Source organism: Rhinolophus sinicus, linkage group LG05 (assembly GCF_036562045.2).
Source record: "Rhinolophus sinicus isolate RSC01 linkage group LG05, ASM3656204v1, whole genome shotgun sequence".
NCBI classification, from domain to species: Eukaryota; Metazoa; Chordata; class Mammalia; order Chiroptera; family Rhinolophidae; genus Rhinolophus; species Rhinolophus sinicus.
The window spans coordinates 21,849,547-21,872,841 of NC_133755.1; the positions used below are offsets into that span (position 1 = coordinate 21,849,547).

A 23,295-nucleotide genomic window follows, 5' to 3' on the forward strand; every position below is an offset into this window, starting at 1 on the left:
AATACATTGGAATTATAAGAACACATGCCTAGAAATCTTTTAGGAGCCTTGTCTAAGAAAGAATAAAGGAACTCAAATAATGATTTTTATTCTGAGGAATTCTGGGCAATTCTCAGTTAATATAATTCATTTTCACATAACAACATATTTTAGTTTTTAATGATGGACTGAAAAGGAAGCAAAGCTTAATGAATGTAAAGAATGAGCCTATAGCACAAAATTACATTTTTTTCAATTTATCCAGCCTCAGTTCTTAGAGATGCATTTTGAACATATTTTTGTAAAAAGAAAAAAAAAGTCCTAAATCATTCTGAACGTAAGTGAAAATTTAATTGTTTCCTAGAGAAAATTATTAGGATTTATTTTCATTTCATAGCCAGCTAATATTTAATCTCTTTTTTCCTCTAATTCTTTCTTTGTTCCTCAAATTCAGACTATGAAACAAACCTTTAGTACAACAATATTCATTTGAGCATGAATATTTTGATGTGTTTAACAGTTTCTATAAAAGTTAACATTTTTATTTTATAGTTTTTTTCATTTTTTCAACTTTAGTATTTTTAGAAACAATCAAGTGTGGCATTTGGAATCTTGAGACATCCTCCTGCAGTCCCTGAAAGAAGCAGCAAGAACTGTTCCTGTTATGAGAAATAGTGCTTAGAAAGAAAGCACTCTGGGAAACATGATGTGCTGTGAAAATGTCCGATATTATGGCTATTAGCTTAATGTCCTTATATTTGGTTTTGGGCAAATAGTACTGAGAACTTAATGACTAGATAACCAGAGACTTGCTCAGGTCAAATTACCACCTTTATAATAGAGAACTTCCCTGTATTCAGATGGAGAAAGAGCCACAATAAGATAATTTTCAGTTTATTCGAGGTCCTCTTAATAGCTCTCTTTAGATGTGTCATAGAATGATGATGGCAATGCTTAGTCTCTGGCAGGTGTGGTAGAATCGCTCCGTAGTGGTTAAATCATCATTGGAAGAAAGTCTTGATGGCTAGTGATGGGCTGAATCATATTTAGCTTCATTGCATACTTCTGTTTGTCATCATGCTTTATTACAAGTAGTCGCTGTGGACTGAGACAATTGATAGATTGTCTGGAATATTTTTATCTTGGCTAAAAAAAATGAACTTAATTTGACTCTATAAGTTCGGCAACAGGTGTCTTTCCAAAAAACTCTGATATCCTTATGTTTGACGCTATCTGACCCCATTCTATTTTAGTTCGCTTTAAAATTCTTTATTTATTTATTTTTTCTACTTTACAGATGTGATTATTGTCATTTTAATTTTTTCTGGTCTGTGTATGTTTGTGTGTGTACATATTCACTCGTTTTAATGCAGACATGGTAAATTAGTTACAAATTATTGTTTTTCTTTTCACTATTTGTAATAGGAAAATGAGTGGATATACTACCTTGTTCGTTTCCTGTCTTTTCTCTCTGTCTTAATTTTGATGAATGCATAGATTCCTATAACTCAGGGATGATTTTCTATAATAGTACATATTTATATTCATGTGTGGATTATACATACTTTTATTAATGTACCATAAAAGTAATTTTCATATTCCTTCAGAATTAGTCCCTGTTCAATTTTCCAGGTTTCTACTATTGTGATTAATGCCATGAATATCCTTGTAGACAAATCCTTGAATATATTCATGCTTCTTTCTTTATGGTAAATTCTAATGTTGATTTTTTTCATTTCTTTTTTTTTTTTCCAAGCCAAACTGTATCCAGGTTTATTAAAGATACTTTTCATAAACAGCTATGGTATTTCAGGCAGGACATGGGCAGACAGTTATTAACAGTATGCAACAACTTTCAAACTCCCTTCTTCAATGGACTACGAAAATCAGAAATCCATCATGAAACCCAATGAAATCTTCATCTGATGCTCTAAACAGGGAAAGTTTAGAGTGAGGGTTGACATTTCACATTCAGCATGTTGTTTAACAACGTTTTACAAGCTGACCCTAACTTTCAGGAAGTGAAATGAAAATGGCAGAATTGTCAATCTGTAGATCCACAATCTAAAAAAGGAACTGCTGCTCTTTTGAGGGATGCCATCTCAGTGGTGACACTAGAAAGTCCACCTTGCCTTACATACTGGTAACCAAGTTTTTGGGGTCAGGTCCTAATAGTTCCCTGGGTTTAAGAAAATCAAGTCTATGTATAAGGAGAAAAGAACATAAAAACAAATTTTAGGTTTTCCACACCACAAAGAGTTTGTGCCAAGGTGGCTGATGTGTGTCAACATCAAGGGATCCCTCCTCCCAGGAACCAAGAAGAAGTTCTCAAAACTAGAAGGGAAGGGTGTTTTCCCCCACGTCAATCCAGCTTTGGAGACATTTTGTTAGTAATATATGTCCTTCCCCCCAAAACAACAACGAAGTAGCCTGTGTGTTAACAACATAGCTTTTAAAAAAAGTAACAAAAATTCTGTGTTCTTATAAAACTTGATAAAAAATAGTATTTCACATTGTACAGTCACCAGAAGTACACAGTTATCAAAAATGCACACACTTCACTTGGCCACTTCCAATACCTTCCTTCTTTGATAACTTGGCATTTTGGAAAAGCATTTTGGGAAAAGAATTAAAATGTTGCATTATTATACCACATTTGCCGTTTATAAACAGAAGAGGAAGGGGATTAACATATAGTGAGTACTTACTATGTTCCTAGAACTTAGCATGGATAACCCTTTACAGGGCATACAGTATTTGACGAGGAATACTGAATAGTCCCCATTTTACACTAGATGACTGTAAGACCCAGGAAGTTTATGTAACTTGACCAGTCATATAGCTGGTAGGAATCGAAGGCAGTAATCACATTTCGGCTTGCCTGTTTTCTTCTTTGTGTTGACTGGAAGTCTGTGGGAAGATACGTGTTAAAAAGCACATTTCCCCATCATATTACTGTGCATGTGAGCTATAGCTATTAAAGGTTTAGGTCCCAAATTGGTGTATAGCTTACACATTATAAAATGCACAGGTTTAAGTGTAAGTTTGAAGTGTTTTGACCATTGCATATTCTTATATAACCACTTCGCAGAATAGATGGAACATTTTCATCTACACAGAACGTTCTCTTGTGCCCCTTTCCAGTCAATCGAACCACCACCCTTCCCCACTCAACCAGGCAGCTACTTTCTGATTTTTGTCACCACAGTTCAATTTTGCTATATATTCTTTTATGTTGATGTTGTTCTCTGCGTGGATTTCTCTTTGGGGTTTTCTTGGGGGAAGGAGGCAGGTGGTGTTGATGTGCAGTGGGGCAGCTCTCCACCCAAACTGGGAATCTGGAACAAATGGTGGCTCAGTGTTCCCTGAAAGAAAAGAGGGGAGGGGATGGGTGTGTTTTATCCAGGTTACATCTCTGTAAAGTAGGAAGTATTTCTGTTTACTGCTGAAGTATCTGAGGCTCAGCAAGATGAACTAAAAAGGCCGATGTTTCACAGCTAGGAAGTAGGAAAGCCAAGACTTAAAGTCTGGAGTTTGGCCTATTTACCCTAAAGCCTTTGTATTCCTTTTCCATACTCTTAGCACTTTTTTTTTTTCTGAAGAAGTGAAAAAGAAAATGCTAAACTGCCTACCTCACCGATCAACGAGGTTCGGGGAAGCCAAGGGTCAGGGTTATCAGAACAGGAAACAGCAAGTCCTTTGGAGAATCCAAGTAGAGCAGGGTGTTAGCCAAGCCGGGGAGGCGGAAATGGCTTCATTCTTGGCCTGGAGCCCTCTGGGAAATTTTTGTAACGGGACGTAGGGCAATCCTATTCTCTCCTGGTTTGGAGACCTCCAGCATTCAAAGGGTCAACGCCTTGTGCTTTCAGCCAAGATTTTGGTGAGACTTCAAGGTCTGTGTTGCGGGGAGAGGATAGCTGTACTTCTCTCTTTGGGGAGATTCTTCAGCATTTACATTAGAACTACTGCTCCTTCATGTGAGAAAACTTCAGTTGTCTTCAGGGGCTAGTGGTGGTTCCACGCCGTCATTCTCTGCTTGCTGCAGCCCCCAAGCACGGTCCATGATGGAGGTGAGATGTAGGCTGAGGATAGAGAATGAAGCAGGTTCCATGTCACTGAAATGAATTCGAGGGGCAGGTTAGGGATTAGACGTCATTTGTGGAATCAGTGGCATGGCATTGGTGTGAAGGACTGCAGGGCTGTTTCTACTGATGAAAATGAAATCCCTCCAAGCATCCAGGCTCAAAAAACATACTTAGATTATTTTATGATTCACCAAATGAATTCCAAATGGACTAAATATATGCTAAATATTTTTTCATCCTATAGAATAATTAGAAATAGAAGTGGATATGTACCAAATTTCCTGAACTTTGAAACAAGAAAAGAACGCTTAAAGGAATTTTTATGACTTCATTAAAAAAATATGTGACAAAAATATTTGTAACACATAGGAAGATAAAAATATAATAATATCCTTATTATATAAAGAGTTAACATCTGCTAGAAATGAAATGCGACAGAATAAAGGATTCAGAAACAGACTCAAGTAGGTATGAGAATTTAGTACATGATAAAGATGGCATTTTAAATTTGTGGGACAAGAAAAGGATCTTCAATATGTATTGGAATAGTTGGCCAAGCATTTGGGACCAAAAACTGAAGCTCTGCTTTACTCCTTAAACTAAATAAATGCAAATGGATGAAATACTCAAATTGAAATGCCTTGAGAAGCAGGATTCCGTTGTAGGTAAGAGCATAGATTCTAGGCTTAGACAGCCCACCTCTGCCAATCACGAGTTGTATGACCTGGGGCAAGTTACCTTAACCACTTTGTGCTTTAGTTTCATGAAATGGGGATGATAATACTACCTGCCTCACAGGATTGTTGTGAGGATTACATGAGATAATGTATGTAAAGGGCGTGGAATAGTACCTGGCACATAATTAGTGCTATTAAAATGTAGCTGCTATCATCGTCATTGTCATCACTAGTGAAAAAGTAAAACCATGAAAGTATGGTAAATATTTTTATAAGCTTGGGAGTGGAGAAAACATTTTTAATCATGACACAAAGCCATACTCCATTAAGGAAAAGATCAAGAGATTTGATATTCAAAACGTCTACACATGAGGAATGAATCACTTCTGACCAGTGTGTGGGGTGCTGGAGGTCACCATCCTTAGTAGGCCCAGGCTGTGATGTAACAGCCATTCATTCAGTGCTTCCTGAACTGAAGCTGGAAGACCATTAGTAGAAGCCAGGCAAGTGCCTTGGGGAGAGTTTATTTCAGTGTTTTCGATGTAGTTTTGGTCTTTCTACTTAGTTTCCTGGGGCTGCTATAACAAATGATCACAAACTGGTATCTTCAAACAATGGAAATTTCCTCTCTCCATTCAGTCTGGAGGCCAGAAGTCCGAAATCAGGGTATTGTCTAGGCCATTGCTGTGGAAGGCTCCAGGGAAGAGTCCTTCCTTGCCTCTTCCAGCTCCCGGTGATTCCTGGCATTCCTTGGCTTGTGGCAGCATCGCTCCCTCTTCACCTGCTTCACCTCCTTTTCTGTGTCTCTGTGTGTCCTTTTCTCTTATTATAAGAACATCAGTCATTGGATTTAGGGCCCACCCTGATCTAGTATGACCTCAATTTAACTAATTATATCTGCAAAGACCCTAGTTCCAAGTAAGATCACATTTTGAGGTTCCATATGGACATGAAATTTTTTTTTGGGGGGGTTACACTATTTGACCCACCACAACTGCCATGCTCCTTTTCCGGGGGAAAGCAGTGGCTTTGAGAATAGTGGGTTCGTAAAGGTAGGGGAGTGGATCCTACCGACACCTCATTTGTAGCTATAGTGGGAGCCGAGGCGACATGCACACAGGTTCACAAAGAGAGGCCGGAGAGACCTTCACAAGTCATATGAAGGTCTTGCCCTTAGCAAACAGCACCAGGGGTTTGAACATCTGGAAGTGATGGAAGAGACAGTGAGAATGGGGAGGGAGTTGATAAAAAATTGATAGAGCTTTTCAAAGAGAGAAACTTACTTAGTCAAATACAGGAGAAGAGACAAAATTAGAACTAGAACCCCAGGCCAGGATGAGCAAGTTGGGATTTCTAAGAAGGTTTTATTATTGTGATGTTATCTGAAATACCAAGTAAAAAAGTTGTGTATGTGGATATGTTCATACTCTGGAAAAGAGGGTTCAAAACCACATGGGTGTCCAGAAGCCCAAGAAAATAAACAGGTCAAAGAATTGTTGGAGCAGACTGCTAGGATTAGTTTCCAAATAAAAAAGCAAGTGGCCCTTCCCTTATAATCACCATGGATTAAAATTTACCTCTATAATTTGTGTTACATAACAAATGGGAAAATATCCCCAAATGCATTTATCTATTGCTGTTGTTTTTGAAAGTTCTCAGTGTCTGCAAACTGCATAAGTAATCTGTGCACACCCATGCCCCTCCCCAGTCAGGCATCACCCCACTTCTCTGTTGCTCTTTAGCACCAGCTCATCAGGAGCAGCACCTTCCCTCAGGGTCTCTACTTCCCCTGCTCTGTCCCCTTTGGAGCTTCGCCCTTCAGGCTTTATCTCTACCACTCAATGGTCGGAACCAAACAAACGTGCTCTTGTCGAGGTCTGTGATGTCACCCCCAGGGGAGAGTCCTCAGGCTTCTCAGCCTGTCAGCAGTGTTTCACATAGTGGATCTCTCCTTCCTCTTGAAACACTTTCCTCATGGGGCTTCCAGGATTTCCCAGCGGCGGCTTCCTTGTGTCCTTTGCAGAATTGGCCACCCCTTTCCTTCTGTGTGACAGCGATGTCAGCCTCGGTCCTCACACTGTTTTTCTTCCCCATATGTACTGCTACCCAGGAGATCTCACCAATCCTTTGGTTTTCCTTCTTCCTGCAGATGTGTAGTATGAAAACAAGTTAACAGTTTCCCTCCATCTGACCTTTTCTGTTTCGTAGGCTGTTCAGTTTATTTCATTATGGTTGCACTTCTGTGACTTTGTCCCTGTTGGCTCATGCTCCCGGGGAATATTGGCTCGTCCCCTAATGTGTGCTTGGTGGGAAGGGCTGACGCAAAGCCCAGGACCTACCTTGTGCCCTTCCTGGGGAGTTTGCGCCATTGGGGAGCTCACCCATCAGGTACCCTTTGCCTCTGCCCCCTCCCCCCACCACAAAGTGGCCCGGCCCCTCAGGACCCCTCCCTTATCTCTGCCAGGCCCCGTTCTCTTCCATCGCCCATCTTCCTGAGTTCTCATCTAACCTCAGCCCGTGGGGGCCAGCCAGGCCTCCTGGATCTGCTGCTGTCTGCTTCCCACCCTAGCCAGGCCCTTTGCCCCGATGGCTTGCACTGGACTGGCACTGTTGTGTTTCGTTCTCTCATGCTGATAGCAAGCGGCATGGAGTGTAGTGTGTAGAAGGGAAAAGGTACAAAAAAGCTTTTCTTAGCCTTCCGGTGAGCATTGCCACTTTTCCACCCTGGCCTGCTGTTCTCCACCATCCTGGACCCAGCCAGTTTCTGTCTCCCCAGGAGTTCTCGTGTGTTCACTGTCACTTTCTCAGATCTGTCAACTTTCTCTTTTTTTCCAAGCGATATACAGAGTTGGGGTTCAGGAAAGGGAGCTAGCGACGTGTGTTAGTCTATCAGCTTGTGTGCTATATAATCTCCATAATGAAGATTAACAATAAATGTTTTGACATTGGAAAAATAATGAGTTCCATTCAAATTAAGAAAAAAATATCTTAAAAAGGAAAGATATTTGCTCGACAACCATTTGGAAAGAGATTTAAGTTCACTAATAATAAAAGAAATAAAATGCAGAATAATAGTTGTATGTGCCTTTAGTAGAACAAAACATAAAAGATTTAAAAAAAATAACATGCCTAGTGTTGGTAATATGCAGTGAAATGACACATCTTCATATACGCATATGACTGACGGGCATCTAATTTGAGTTAGCCCTTTAGAAAGTATCAAACTTATCTCCGAAGTCTGAAAATGTGTATTTTCCTTCAGTCCATAATCCTGTTCTTGGTATTCTAGCCTAAGGAAAGCTTCAGTAGGCACAAAGAAATTCATTGAAGTGTTATTTATAGTAGTAGTAATAATAATAGTGGCAGCACATGGAAACACCTAACTATCTAAGTGCAGGGGAATTGTTAAATAGACTGTGGTCTATCAACCCCATGAACTATTTTGAATCCATTAAAATGATCTATTTAAAGAATATATGAAAGCATGAAACATTTCTGTGATATAATGTTAAGTGAAAAAGGTGAGATAAAACAGTTTACATAGTATTATGTCAAAAAATTTACACATAGTAAAAAGATTGGACAGAAATTTACTGCAATGTTAGTAGTGCTTGTGTTTGGGGGTTTTATTTTCTCTTTTTATTTGTTATTAGCTCTAATATCTTGGAATTTTTAATTTAAAAAAAAACAACAACAAAAACTACAAAAGCCTCTCTGAGTTTGGTTGATTCAAGATTTGGTACAGAAATGGTAATGGAAAGATCAAAATTACTAGCATACATATTCATAAAAGAGAAATCCTTCCAATGTAAAAGAACTTACTGTAAGAAAGGAAGAAATAGCATCTGAGTAAGGAGCTGTGCTTTCTAAATTAACATAACAAATGCTTGACAGCTAGATGTAGGATCTGGGCTGCTGGTTCAAATCCAATTCCTCCTTCCCTAGGTGTGTGACCATGGGCAAGTTACTTAACTTCTCTGTGCTCCACTGTCTTCATCTGCACAATGCAAATAATGAGCACCTTCCTCGTGGGACTGTTAGAAGGACTACGTGTGTGCCCAGAGCCCCTGGCTCATGGGAAGATGTGTGTGTGTGCGCTGTCTCCCATCATTGTTGTCTTCTCATCATCCTCATTAAGCCCAGGAGTCAGGCGTCACTGGGGCTCAAAACTCAGCCCCTCAACTCACTTGCTGTGTGACCTTGAAGAAGTTCATTGACTGCTCGCGCCTCCGTTTCTTTGTCAAGTGGAGGTAATAAAGTACCGGCTTCCTAGGGTTACTGTGAAACCTAAGTGAAGTCAGGGTCACACGGTGCGTGCTCACAGCAGAGGGCCCAGCCTGCCTCCTGAATCTGCTGCTGTCTGCTTCCCACCCTAGCCAGGCCCTTCGTAGGGAGTTATCAAGGACTGATGGTCAGGTGGTGGATTCTGTTTTTCTTTAGGTCTATTTCAAACCATAAGGAAATACAGGGACTCCTAATGAGGGCGCCAGTGATAGGTTTTGCTGTCTACTTTGGAGTTGAGCGTCAATGATAATCTCAATAGTTTCTAGGACTGTATTGCTTTACAGTTTTCGAAGCTCTTTATGTGCATGTTGACTCCTGATGTAAGAGTTCTGAGATACAGAAAGAAGACCTGTCCTCACATCTACTACTTACCCACTTCCTAGCCACTCCCCTGTATTCATGGTGGACTCGGCCCCTGACTGTATGTGTCCTCTTCCACTCTGGATCTGGCTGTTCTCGAATACTTGGTGAGGGTCATCCAACACCTTGGACAGCGTTCTTTGTCCTCACCTAATTCTGGCTGAGCAATCCATCCCAGTGGTCATGTCTTGGATCCTGTTTCCCCAAGAATTGTTCCATCTGTAAATTCTTAAACTTCAGTATTCTACCCTTCAACCACTTATTACATATTTAGTAATTTATAGTTTTAAGTATTTACTGCTGGGTTCAATAATTGTAACAATTTGTTCATTTTTACCCAATTTCCAGTGGATAAAAGCACTTATACCTGTTTAAATTTTTTTTTTTCACTTTTGATGATGCCAAGGCGTATGTGATGCTGGTGAACCTCATGGGCTGCCCAAGAGGAAGTTGTACTCCGTGGTGATTCATTTCGTCAAAGAAATTCTGTCGCAACCTCCTTTGCTCCTCTTACGTTCCAAATACCGATTTCCTAAAGAAGGGTTAAATATGTGTTAAAAGTGATTGTAATCAGTCTGGATACCGAAACTGTGATTTTTCTCACTTATTAGTTAACAGGAGGCAAATGGTGATATTAGCCAGTAAATTATAAAATTTATGTTTTTTAAAAATAATTTTGTTGCCACTCTAAAACAGCTTTTTAAGATTACATACTAGCTCCAGTTGTTAATGTATTTTAATAACTATTTTTTTTCCCTCCAGTTCATGGGGCTTTCTTAATTACAGGAAATAACTTTTTAATTAAAATATAATGTACATATAGAAAAGTGCACAGAACATAGGAATTTTCACAAAGGGAACACACCTGTGTAACCAGCCCCGCGAGCAGGAGTCAGATCATGACCAGCCCTCCCAAAGCCCTCCCCACCCCTCCCCTCTCCACCCACATATGCCAAGGATTTAATTGTACAGTAATATCGAATAAATGAATATTCACGTTGCCATCATTTTTTATTTCATCTTTGCCAATCTTTGAATGTGTTTATTCTTGCCTTTGCCGTATTTTAAATTAAATTTTTATTTTATTAAAATAACACATACGTACAGTTTTACAAGTTAAGTAGCAGTGGAAGGCTTATAACTAAATATAGCAATTTCCTGCTCTACTACCTTTTCACTTTTCAAGATCCTTCTCCCCAAAAGGGAGAAACCCTTTGGTGTTTTTTTTTTTCCAGTTGCACATTTTCATATTTCATAATAATAGTTATATACTGCTATTTTTTATTAACCAAACTTAGAGATTATCAGTTGACTTCCTATTATAGCACATGAGGACTTAACTCTTTTACACCAGCATTTCCAATACTTCTCTTTTTCTTCCCAATATACTTATATTAATTTTTTTGGTTAAACGAATATTTTCTATTAACATTCTATGCCTATACAAATAATATTCAATGTGAGTATTACAAGGATACTATGATTGGGGTTTTTTTTTTTGCTTTTGCTTTTTTTATGATGTTAATAATTATCTTCGTTTTCATGTTTTCATTCTCTTTGTAAACCTCTTGTCTAAAATCATAATCTCTCCTGCCCTCCTTGTTCGGTGTGGCTTTAGCTCCAGATCATCACTAACCCTTGTAATTGCCAAACCCAGTGGAACCTTCCATCCTGATCTTTTGTAGATGTACTCTCCTTGTTACTTTCTCCTTCCCTAGTACCTGTGACATCACTCTCTCCCGCCTTTCTGAGGAGTCTTTTTTTTTTTTTTTTTTTTTAAAGATTTTATTGGGGAAGGGGAACAGGACTTTATTGGGGAACAATGGTCAAATTGTTGTCCTTTCAATCTTAGTTGTGGGGGGTTCTGTTCAGCTTCAAGTTGTTGTTCTTTCAGTCTTAGTTGTGGAGGGCGCAGCTCAGCTCCAGGTCCAGTTGCCGTTGCTAGTTGCAGGGGGCACAGCCCACCATCCCTTGCGGGAGTCGAACCGGCAACCATGTGGTTGAGAGGACAGGCTCCAACCAACTGAGCCATCCGGGAGCTCAGCTCAAGGTGCCGTGTTCAATTTTAGTTGCAGGGGGCACTGCCCACCATCCCTTGCGGGACTCGAGGAATTGAACTGGCAACCTTGTGGTTGAGAGCCCGCGCTCCAACCAACTGAGCCATCCGGGAGGCAGCTCAGCTCAAGGTGCCGTGTTCAATCTTAGTTGCAGGGGGCAGAGCCCACCATCCCTTGCGGGACTCGAGGAATTGAACTGGCAACCTTGTGGTTGAGAGCCCACTGGCCCATGTGGGAATCGAACCGGCAGCCTTCGGAGTTAGGAGCATGGAGCTCTAACCGCCTGAGCCACCGGGCCGGCCCCTCTGAGGAGTCTTTTTTAGTCTTGTCAGTGCATAGGCCTCCATTCATCTTTGCTTGTCTTAATGTTTCCTTAGGATTCTATCCTCAGGCTGATTCTTACCCCACACAGTCCCCTTAGGCAATATCTGCTGTGGCCATGAACGACTTCTGTTGTCTATGCCTCCATATGGAACTCTCTTCTAAGCTCCAAATCCAGCTGGCCATTGAACAAATGTGTCATTGCTTCCCCTCCTAGTCAAGGTCTCACTTTCTGTGGGAGCTGCCTGTGAGTTAGGTAGGTGTTTGGCATCTGCCTACCTGCAGTCCCCTTTGCCATTACCGTGCCCCCATAACACACAGATACCCTACCTCCCTACCCTTCTACAGTCCCCTTCACACACATCAAAACTCTCTCTCCCTCTCCCTCTCTCTCTGCCCCCTGCCCAACTCTTTGCCAGCTTTTCCTCTGTCAATGCAGCGCTCCACTTTTATTCACTTTCTTTGGCAAAAAGGCCAAAAGTTTTGTCTCCTGCATTGTCTCCTCCTGTAGGCAACAGTGAGGGGATGGGATGTTGGGCCAGCAGTGACATCCCAGAAAAAAAGCGTTTTATTAATTTAGTATGCTTCATTTGTACATGTTAGTAACTGTTGTAATACACCATCCCTTTCAAAACATGGTAATTCTTGAAATGTTTTTAGAATGACGACTTGAAACAATTCAAGTGTAGTGCACATTCAGACACTTTCTTCCGTGTTGTTACTTTCAGACTTAAAACCATGAGTGGGATTGTAATGTGAATTTCATTACTTTCAGATTGAAAACTACATATGTGGGATTGTAATGTGAATTTATAGGCAGAGTTAATGTACCTTATCCAAACAAGAGAGAAAAAGCACAACGGAATGTTCTCCTGTCCACTTTTATCACTGTGTATACTTAGGAGCATGAGTTTGAACTCACATTCCAAGTGTTCACGCTCCAGAGGAGCTTCGCTGCCTCGGCCACGTCTCACGCAGGGATCATAGTGCGTGAGGAACGTGCCACACTGATTGCATTTCTTTTAGCACCGCTTTCTGGCAGAGATGCGTTCACTCAGCCTTTCTTTCAGGCACAAGTATTTATTGAGTCAGTGCCATGTGCCAGGCACTGTGTTAGACCCTGGTGATACAAGATAATGAAATGAGGTCCTGTCCCTGAAGTTGAGAGTAAGAATAAAGATGTGGGCACCCTGTCTCTTGGAACCTTGCAACTCAAGGTGTGGTCTGTGGGCCGTCAACATCCTCATCAGCTGGGAGTTTGTTAGAAATGCAGAATCACAATCCAAGGTAGGGCAGCATCTCCTTCCAGGATTCAGCATCTCTACAGGCTGCAGGGAGGTGCCAATGCTTCAGCCCACGGGTAAGGTCTTAAAGGGCTCTCGTCAAGCTGGTTGTTGGGATGGATCCAGGCGTCTTTTCTGTTCCCTTGTCACAGGAGTGTGTGATTGAGGTTGCACTTTCTGTGCTTCCAGGAAGCTGCTACACGGTCTAATATAGATATGACAGATGTGCCTCATCATGACAGTAAAACCTGCAGTGAGGCTCAACCCATCGATCAGCGTTCAAAGCACCTGCGGTAGAAAGCGTGAAGAGTAATGAAAGCAAGATTGCCAAGAAGTCGCCAAGTGTTGAGCTGAGCTGGGGTAGTTGGAAGGATAAGAGAGACTTTCTGGGTACCCTACATGCCTAATGCAAATGTATTAGCAGTTTGTGTTTCCGCAGTCAGGAAGGGCCAGGACCTCTTGAAGTAGTTCGAATGTTACCACAGTAGTCCCGGTGGAAAATGAGGCGCAATCTAATCCAGAGGCTGGATTTAGGACTCGTTGGGAATGCTGAATCAAATTGGTCTCTGTGGCTGAGATAGGAGAGAAGCGGATCTAGGTTGATGCTCAGGATCTAGGTTGATGCTGAGAGTATTGGCTCTGAGAGTAAAGAAGTAGAGAAGGAAGTGGGATCTTGGATCTGTGTCACGCTCTTGGATAGATGGAGTGTGAATTGTTGGAGGACATACCTGGTAGGTATTGAAGTACATGGTCATGGAGCTCCAGAGAGGAGCCTAGCGAGGAGCCTAGCTGGAGCTGCGCCGACACTGAAAGTAGACTTGGTAATACCTGTGAAGCTGCAGGTGTGGGCCCACCATTCCGAGAGAGAGCGAGCTCAGAGCTGAAGGGGGAGTGCCCCGAGCACAGGGCCCTGTGAAACAGGGTCGGCACAGCATGCGATTCCAGAGAGCGAATGTTCAGGGTGACTTTTCATTTTTTAAATTTTTTATTTGGGAAGGGGAACAGGACTTTATTGGGGGAACTGTGTACTTCCAGGACTTTTTTCCAAGTCAAGTTGTTGTCCTTTCAATCTGAGTTATGGAGGATGCCATTCTGCTTCAAGTTGTTGTCCTTTCAGTCTTAGTTGTAGAGGGTGCAGCTCAGTTCCAGGTTCAGTTGCCATTGTTAGTTGCGGGGGGCACAGCCCCCATCCTTTGTGGGAGTCGAACCAGCAACCTTATGTTTGAGAGCTCACGCTCCAACCAACTGAGCCATCCGGGAGGCAGCTCAGCTCAAGGTGCCGTGTTCAATTTTAGTTGCAGGGGGCGGAGCCCACCATCCCTTGCAGAACTCGAGGCGTTGAACTGGCAGCCTTGTGGTTGAGAGCCCACTGGCCCAGGTGGGAATTGAACCGGCAGCCTTCGGAATTAGGAGCACGGAGTTCTAACCGCCTGAGCCACTGGGCCGGCCCTTGACTTTTTATTTTTAAAAAGTGTAAGGGTGATATTCTAACATGTCTCACAAGGTTTTTCATTGCCATCATCATTGATGATTGTGATGATAACCCTTTGATTTTTGTTATTGTTTGGTTGTTTCTAGCTTACTGCTTTCTTCTGTGCATTTTTTAAGGTCCTTAAAATCCTCGTGAAGGCAGTGATGGATGGGATGACTGACAGAAGTGGGGATGTCGCAACCGGCCTCAAAGGAAAACTGCAGGAATTACTTGGCAGAGTAACCTCAAGAGTGACAAATGATGGAGAAATCTGGAGGCTGTATGCCCAAGTATATGGCAGTGGGCAGAGTGAAAAGCCTGATGAAAATGAAAAGGTAAGTCTTTTATTCCTCCTGGCTCTTGCCTTTTGTTTGAACATACACGTGTAGTGGATCTGCTTTTTTGATGGTTGGAGGAAAAGTTTAATAATTTGAAAGATAAGATTAATGTGCTCAAGTTTTCATCTTTGATTCAGAGTCTTTAACATAAGCACTTTGAGTTGTGGGCAGGTTAAGACTTGCAAGCATTCATCTTAATTCTTGCCATGAATTTTTCTTATAAAATTGTTGTTTCCTGCAAGTCTCTCTAACCTGCCTCCCTGCTGGAGCTGCAGCAAACAGCTGGTGCTCCTTACTCTGCACCGTTTTCTGCAGCCTCATTGCTAAGGACTAAGATAGATGGGGTACAAGGACAAAAGAGGGGGCTGTGAAAGGGAAAGAGAAAAAGAAACTAGATATCTACATACAAGCGAAGTCATACGATTCTCGACTTTTTCTGTCTGACTTATTTCACTTAACTTAATAATCTCAAGGTCCATTCATGTTGTTGCAAATGGCAGTATTTCATCATTTCTTATGGCAGAGTAGTATTCCATTGTGTATACCTACCAGGTCTTCTTTATCCAATCATCTATCAAAGGACACTTTGGTTGTTTCCATGTCTTGGCCACCATAAATAATGCTGCAGTGAACATCGGAGCACATATATCTTTACAGATAAATGTTCACTTATATATGGGATATAAAACTGAAAGCAACAAAGGAACAAGACAAACAAAGAAACAACACTACATAGACACAGATAACAGTTTAGTGGTTACCAGAGGTTAAGTGGGGAGGGGGGTGGTAGAAGAAGGTAAGGGGATCAAATATATGATGATGGAAGGAGAACTGACTGGGTGGTGAGCACACAATGTGATAATATAGATGATGTGTTATAGAAATGTGCACTTGAAATATATGTAATTTTACTAACCATTGTCACCCCCAATAAATTTAATTTAAAAAATGAAAAAAATAACAGGGGTGGGGGGTGGGGGGTGGGAGATGAGGGTAAGGGGGATCGAATATATGGTGATGGAAGGAGAACTGACTCTGGGTGATGAACACACAATGGGATTTATAGATGATGTAATACAGAATTGTACACCTGAAATCTATGTAATTTTACTAACAATTGTCACCCCAATAAATTTAATAAAAAATAAAAATAAAAAATAAATAAATAAATGCCAGTCGTAAAAAAAAAAATAAAAAATGAAAAATAGAAAGAATTGTACACCTGAAGTCTATGTAATTTCACTAACAATTGTCACCCCAATAAATTAAAGAAAAAACATTTAAAAAAAAAAAGAAAGAAAAAGGAACTAGATAAGAAAACTGGAGAAGAGCTTTTATAGTTGGTCATAAAGTGCTTGACAGAGGTTGCCCTGCGCTTTTCTCACAAGAATGCAGCATCAGTTACACTCCAGTTATGCCTTTAGCCTCTTATCGTAGAACTTCAAGGAGCATCCAGCGTTTCCAAGGGTGGAATAATTGTTTTGGGTTCTTTTCAAAACATCCACAACAAATCAAATGTACTCCTTACATGAGTTTGGAATTAGCCTCGGTACAGCTAATCTGTGGGATCCTTAGCCGTCCTCTCCTCCCTCAGTCCACTCAGCTGGCTCTGCCAATGCCTGGTCAGCCCAGAGCACACATGCTCACACGCACACACTCCTACTTTCTGTCCTTCCATTTCTTCTTGAATTACGTGCTCTCTTGTCCATATGCTATTAAGGGTACCCTGAATTCTCTGATCTGTGACTTCTCCCTCAAGAATCCACACAGATAGGGTTCTGAAAGATGGTGTTTTAACCTCCTTTGAGTTTACATACCTACCAGTAATCCCATAGTTTCACCAAGTTCACGCCTCATTCTCTAAACTGGTCTCTTAAGCTGATGGCGACAAATGGTAAGGAAATGTGTACACTTCTTACAGATTTGCAAACCGGGCATTTATGTTTTTGTGTTCAGAGGGAAATGTCTCAATCCAGATACATCCATTTGGTTTCTTTTAATTGCTTATTACTGTTGGATATGCATCTCTATCTCTTCTTTGATGAGAATAAGACTGTGCTGTATACACAGATTCGTTCCATATGATTTCCAGAAAACAGACCTTGACATGGGAATTCTACTTGTTATTCTGAATGTCGTTTTTTTTCTTTCCTCAGGCATTCCTGTATCTCTCTAAGGCTTACAAGTGTGACACACAGTCCAATAGTTGGGAGAAAGATATTACATCATTTAAGGAAGTGGTTCGGAAAGCCTTAGGACTTGCACATGGTATTTCATATGATGTTTCATCCGTGGCGGATTTTAATGTATCTTTACTGATAAGAAAATGTATAAGTCAAAAGTAAATTTTCGTTACAAGTAATTTCAGAGTATTTCATTATGTTGAAATTGTGGTATTTAATTCAGCAAACATTTATAGACCAACTACTATGTAGTAGGCACTTCTGAGGAATAAGAAATACAGGAGAGGATAAATCCTGTTTGAAAAATGACAAGTATTAAAAACTTCAGAGATGTGAAATACCTTTACAACTGTATTGAACCATCACTTCACACAGAGGCTATGTGCGTTGATTATGAACTACTAAGTATATCTGTTAGCTTTTCTTGACTCATATTCTTCCTTTATAAATGAAAATATTTGTTCATCAAACTACATAGATACCTGGAGTACTTAGCAATATATAAAGAGCTTTAGCATATACAAAAGAAATAAAAAATATAATCGAATCCCTATCTTTGGGAAGTTTAGTGGGTGATATTTGAGAGATGGGTAACCTTACATAAAAAGTTGTATGCCTCTTGGGTAAATACATTCCAGATAAAGGCTGCTTTTAATTATTTGCACTAATGAAACATATACCAGTTAAATTTAGTAGTGCATTTTTATATTTATATTTGAATATGATGTGATGCCCTGGGATTGCAGTTCAAATAAAATAATGATGACACCGTGTTAACTGAATCACAAGGACTGTGAACCCATCCTAAAGTCTCCTCTAAATTCATCTGCAACTAATAGTTACAGCAAACAGGGAGCCAGTGAGAGACAAGGAGAAAGGCAGAGGACTGATCAGGGACACTAAGCTCCAGCACCCGCTCCTCACGTATTGCTGGGTGACTTTGGGTAAATTTCTTAACTTCTCTGAGCCATATTTAGCTCTCTCATGGGTAACATGGGGATATACCTACCTATTGTAGATACGAAGAATAAATGAAAACAAACATAAATTTAAAAATACGAGCTTTTAAAAATACTTAGCAGTATCTTATGCATGGTTTAAATGTTAATCCCTTGCCTTTTTGCCCCCACCTGAGCTGTGTGATAAGGGACTCATAACTAAAAAGAGAAAAATCAAGAACAAGGATAAAGTTTAACTTGCCTTTAGAGAAGTCACAGAATATTCAAACAAGTTAGAAATGGGCTTAGAGTTAATAATTCTACTTACAGCCTTTGAGATCATTAATAAAATATATATATAAATATCCAATTTCCTGGGCCGCCTCCTCCTTGACAGATAAGGCAGAAGTGCTAAACTCTGTAGAGCTGAAATTCATTGTAGAAAAGGTTGAGACAGTAATAGACCAGTGGGGAGGATGGTCGGGTAGCTAGAATTATGTGGCTTGTATCCACCTCCTGGTGGGTGGGCTCATACGATGGAGTTCAGTCCTAACGCCTTTGGACCCTGTGGATATAGTACTGTATTTGGGGAAACCTGTACTAAGGTGTAGTATGTACATAATTGCAGCAGGGAGTGATTTACTATGAAGAATTTGTGTTATCTGCTTCAGCCAGCCAACCCTAAACATTTCTGTGAACAGCTGGCTGTATAATAGTCAAAGCCAAGATTTTTTTCTGTAATCACTAAGTGACGGTATTAAACCTGTCAAATATAAATATGCAGGTTAAAGAAATGCTCTAGAAAAAAATCTTCATTTTGCATCTTAAGGTTGGTTTTAAATTTTTTTTTGGCACCTGTTTTCCATCAGGGTAATACTTGGAGAAAAACAAGTATCAATGCTCTTCACTTCCCCTTTGACTTTACTGAATTATGTGTATATTTGAGCATTATGAGCATATTTGAGTGAATGCGCAGCTTAGTTTCTAGTGATGTTTTAGATTTATAAAGATAAATCTTAACTTTTTCTTTGTTGCTTTTGTATACCAGTGCTCAGTGGAAGGATGAGCTGGATTTCTGTTACTCTTTTCTTTTTTAATCTTTCTCCCCAATACTATTCTCCACCTCACCCAATTCTGAAAAGCAAATAAAAAACAAAATCCCCACGTGATTTACTCCCTATTGAATTGCTGTTGTTAAAAGAGTAGCCACATACTTCAGAAGGCTTGCTAAGGCACTGCCGTCTCTACATACTGTTTAAGAACTTTGTATAACAGTGTTGTCATGTGTGCCCATTTGTATCGTCTATGGGTATTCATTTACAATCTCAGCTATTCTGTTTTCTGGGAGAGGGCGGGCAAAAGTTGGTTCCTTCTTTGCAATCCAGGAACTTTTAAAATAATTGTTAATGCATTTTAACTACAATCTGCATGGAGGAAGCACACTGTTCTTTGGGATTTCTGGATTGTTTGAACCAGCAGGTTCTCTCTCTCTCTCATCTATCTATCTATGTATCTATCTATCTATGTATCTATCTATCTATGTATCTATCTATCTATGTATCTATCTATCTATCTATCTATCTATCTCAGTCTCAAATTCCTTTTGGAAATGGGATTGAGGAAGGGGACTAACAGAGTGTATGTTTGTCTATTTGCTCTATTTTTGTTTCTCTCACAATGAAAATAAAGGATTGAAGAAAGGATCATAACTGTTGCTAATATAAGTTACTAGGTATTCAACAGCCCAAATAGCCCCGCTGTGGTAGTTACGACTTTACTAAGGGACACAGACATCACAATCCTCACTATGTCTGGGTGAACTGTGCCCTTTGAAAACGAATTTAACATTGTTATTATCAGGCTTCCTTTCAATCCATAGCTGAGAAATGTCCAAGTCTAATTATTATTGTGAACTAGGAATGTCAAACCTAGTTCTTGCCAGCCACGGAAGATATTATTAATTCATGACAAAGCTCGTTTGCCAGGCACAGGCAACCTCTACCAGTTGATCAGAGTTTGCGTGCAGAAAGAAATCTATTTTCTATCCCTGGTCTAGGATCCAGGGCACTAAGGAGACATTCGTGTTGCAGTCTGTAGTATCGTTTTCAAATGCGATCTGATTATTGTTCTGTTTGTACTCAGATTAATTTAGAGGAACAAACACAAGAACAAATCAGTGGAGAAATGCCAGGTGTTATATTTTTACAAAGCTCTTCGCTTATTCTTATAAAGTGTTGATAGCTGGGCCTTCTGCCAGGGAGGATTACGTCCTTCATTATTTCAAGTTTTAGGAAAGTGGGCTCCCCAGAATTTAGGAGGCAGACTCAGTTGGAGATGAGTGACTTCATTGTCCCCCACGCCCTGCTGATGCCAAGTGTGGCTCAGCAGGGTCCCCCCCTCCGTCCCCCAGCCTGGTTGTGGTCACATTCCCCAAGTGCAGGCACATGGCTTGTTGATATCAGTTCTTCCACATGGTGATGTAAAACCTTGAGCATGAAAATGCAGTAAGAATTGAGCTTTAAATATCCGTCATGTCACTTCCTTTAGCTAGTGTCATCAGCAATTGTGAGTCCCCATTCGGGACTCGGTGCTGTGGGAGACCACATCAAGATGTGCTGTGTCTGTTTTCACCTTCTGTGGGTACTTTGTGTTCAATTAGGTTTTCCCTCTCTTTGCCTAATTTCATTAGTTTGTGCATGTGAAGCGGGGAGCAGGAGGGGGTGTCTCTTCCCAATGATCTGTAACTCACCAAAATATCATGTTTTCCTCAAAATCCTCTTTTTATCCTTAAAGAAGGAAAAAAAGGGAGAATTATGAACATAAGTATTATCTTTTTTCCAACAACAACAACAACAACAAAATAAACCTTGCCATGGAGAAATAGTTCTAGTTTGTTACTATAAAGTCTTAATTAAGTAATTGGGTTCTTTTGTACCTGTGAATTATCGTTACCAATTTTTATGGATGTTTTCCCTGTATTTATCTTTCAGTGGCTCTGAAATGCAGTAAAAACAAATCTAGTCCCCAAGAAGCTGTGCAAGTGCTTTCTTCAGTTCGACTCAATTTACAGGGCTTGTTATCTAAAGCAAAGGTGAGACTGAAATGTGAATTAGTTAGAATTGTCTTATAGAAAAAGGTCTTTAGTATCAGCTAACTGCTCTTGAATCTTCTTTTACATCAGGGGTAATGTTAGGCCCACGTTACATTTTAGATATTAGCCTCTGGGTAGTTACTTGTTCTGGTGAAGATATTATTGACCCAATGGCTAGACCATCCTAAATGTGGGCAACTTAGGAGTCTTAGAAATTAATATTTACAGTCCAGTCCTTAATGCTTTCTTTAAATTAAAGCAATGCTCCTCTATTTATTATCACTTCCCCCAAAGTGTGGCATATATGCCACTGGTAGCACTTGGATAAGTTTTTGATTTGATATTCATTTCAATGGATATTAGGAAAAGTGTAACTTGCACATCAGACCTACAATTTCATGAATATTACTGCTTATTTTTCATTTACAGTAGTGATGAAGTGTTTCCTTTTAAAAAGATTTATGTAAAAAATTGATTTACGGAAAAAATATTAAGTAGGTTGTATATGGATTTGACAAAAATTGTTAAGGTAGATGGGTGGCTTCGGTTTGACAATGAAAACATATGCCATCAGTTCACACATACCAGCCTGTGGACCAGTGCTGGGGTGGGGTGCCTGCGATCCACCAAGGGAACTTTTTGAAGACTGGATTCCTGGGCCCAGCAGGCAGGTCCTAGAGAGGCATTCCCACATGTTTCAGCTGTAGTGGCATTATTGAAGTATGTGCCTCGCAAGGCAATTCCTTTTACAAGAGGAGGGCTCATTTAGTTTTATTTTGCTGGGCTTTTATCACTTTTAACAAATCTTTATAATCTTGGTGGCTCTGAGTCTTAAGCCATAATTAATTTTCAAATAACTAGCATAAAGGGTATGATTTATACAAACTTGAATATAAAGTATATTTGTTTTCTTATATACACAGCGAATAGACTTGTTTGGTTTGGATGAATACTATCCATTCATCCAAAAACCATCCTATGACATTGCAATGAATAATCAATTTTCAAGGCAACCATTATGAAGAACAGAGCCCATTTGAATTTACAAGTTCAGGAATGTTGTTTGATGCATCCTTTAATTATTGCAGCTTTTACATTTCCAGGTTCATGAACAGAAAAAGACTGCCATTGCTACTATATTGTTATGGTATTATTATGCAAAGGGAATTTTAATTCTATACTCTATTATTTTAAAGAGATTTTCATTGTTTTGATAGTTGTGCTATTGTTCTTTATGTTGCAGCAACTTTTTACAGATGTGGCAAGTGGAGAAATTTCCAGAGAGTTAGCTGATGAAATAGCAGCTATGGATGCCTTAGTAATAGAGCTTCAAGATGTAAGCAACCAATTTCGAAATCAGTATTGACCGTCCTGGCAACAGTTTTTGGAAAAGGTGTTTTTGCCTTCTGGAATTTCTCTTATACCTGTGTATCTGAAACACAAGATACTGATTTTTTAAAATAAATTTCTTTTTTATGGCTAACATTGTGGTTTTTGTGAATTTTCCAAATGTTTGAACTTCCTGAAGTACATTAAATAAAAACTTTGCTATTTCTTTAAGATTAGTTATAGTTGAATTCAGTATTTTTGTTATTCTTGAAGCATTTCAGCAAAAAGAGTTTTCTTTTTAGCATAAGGTTTAGTCTCTCAGCCTAAAATGAATTAGATCATTCTTTGGAAAAAATTAGTCTAAACAGGAAAAAATCACACAGTACGTGTTTGTGGAATCATTAGATTGGCTGCTTTTATCCAAAAGTGATAAAAGAATAGATTTAGTGATGGAAACCTTTACACTTCTGGAGATTTTGTATTTGTGTCAGAAAGATAAGGGCTTGGCTAAATTAGAAATGTGGGCATGGTTTAACTTCTAAATCAAGAAAATGCAAGAAAAAATGACATAACTCAAATTTTGTTTCAATCATTAGCCACTAGTAACCAGACCGACCCTCCTCGTTGTGTAGACTGCCAGCCTGAAAGACGGTTGTTTAATAAGGTTATTATGAGTGAAGACAGCTATAAATGGTGCCATATTACAAAAATGCCAAAGTAAAATGCTTTCTTAGTAATGTCTATGGAAACAAATGTTGAAGGCAGCAGCTGAGCTTAATAATCTTACTAGAAAAGTCACAGTGAGGAATTCTAAGTCCTGGCTTGGGTTGCCGAATTTTGGGTTCATGCATAAGTCATTTGACCCTTGCTTTTTTCCATGTTATTTATAAAATGTGAAT

At 39.8% G+C, this 23,295-nt stretch overlaps 1 protein-coding gene across 2 annotated transcripts in view; it reads left to right on the top strand.

Annotated features, from left to right (window-relative positions):
• The window catches only part of TTC27 (tetratricopeptide repeat domain 27), a 142,867-nt gene extending 120,235 nt beyond the window's left edge, over positions 1-22,632 (top strand). For both annotated transcript variants that reach the window (XM_019741708.2, XM_074331880.1), the window contains 4 exons: positions 14,655-14,852; positions 17,012-17,123; positions 20,967-21,067; positions 22,311-22,632. In XM_019741708.2, coding sequence (XP_019597267.2) covers positions 14,655-14,852; positions 17,012-17,123; positions 20,967-21,067; positions 22,311-22,433 — 534 coding nt within the window. In that variant the 3' untranslated portion in view covers positions 22,434-22,632. The remainder of the gene's footprint in view (positions 1-14,654; positions 14,853-17,011; positions 17,124-20,966; positions 21,068-22,310) is intronic.
• The last annotated feature ends 663 nt before the right edge of the window (positions 22,633-23,295 follow it).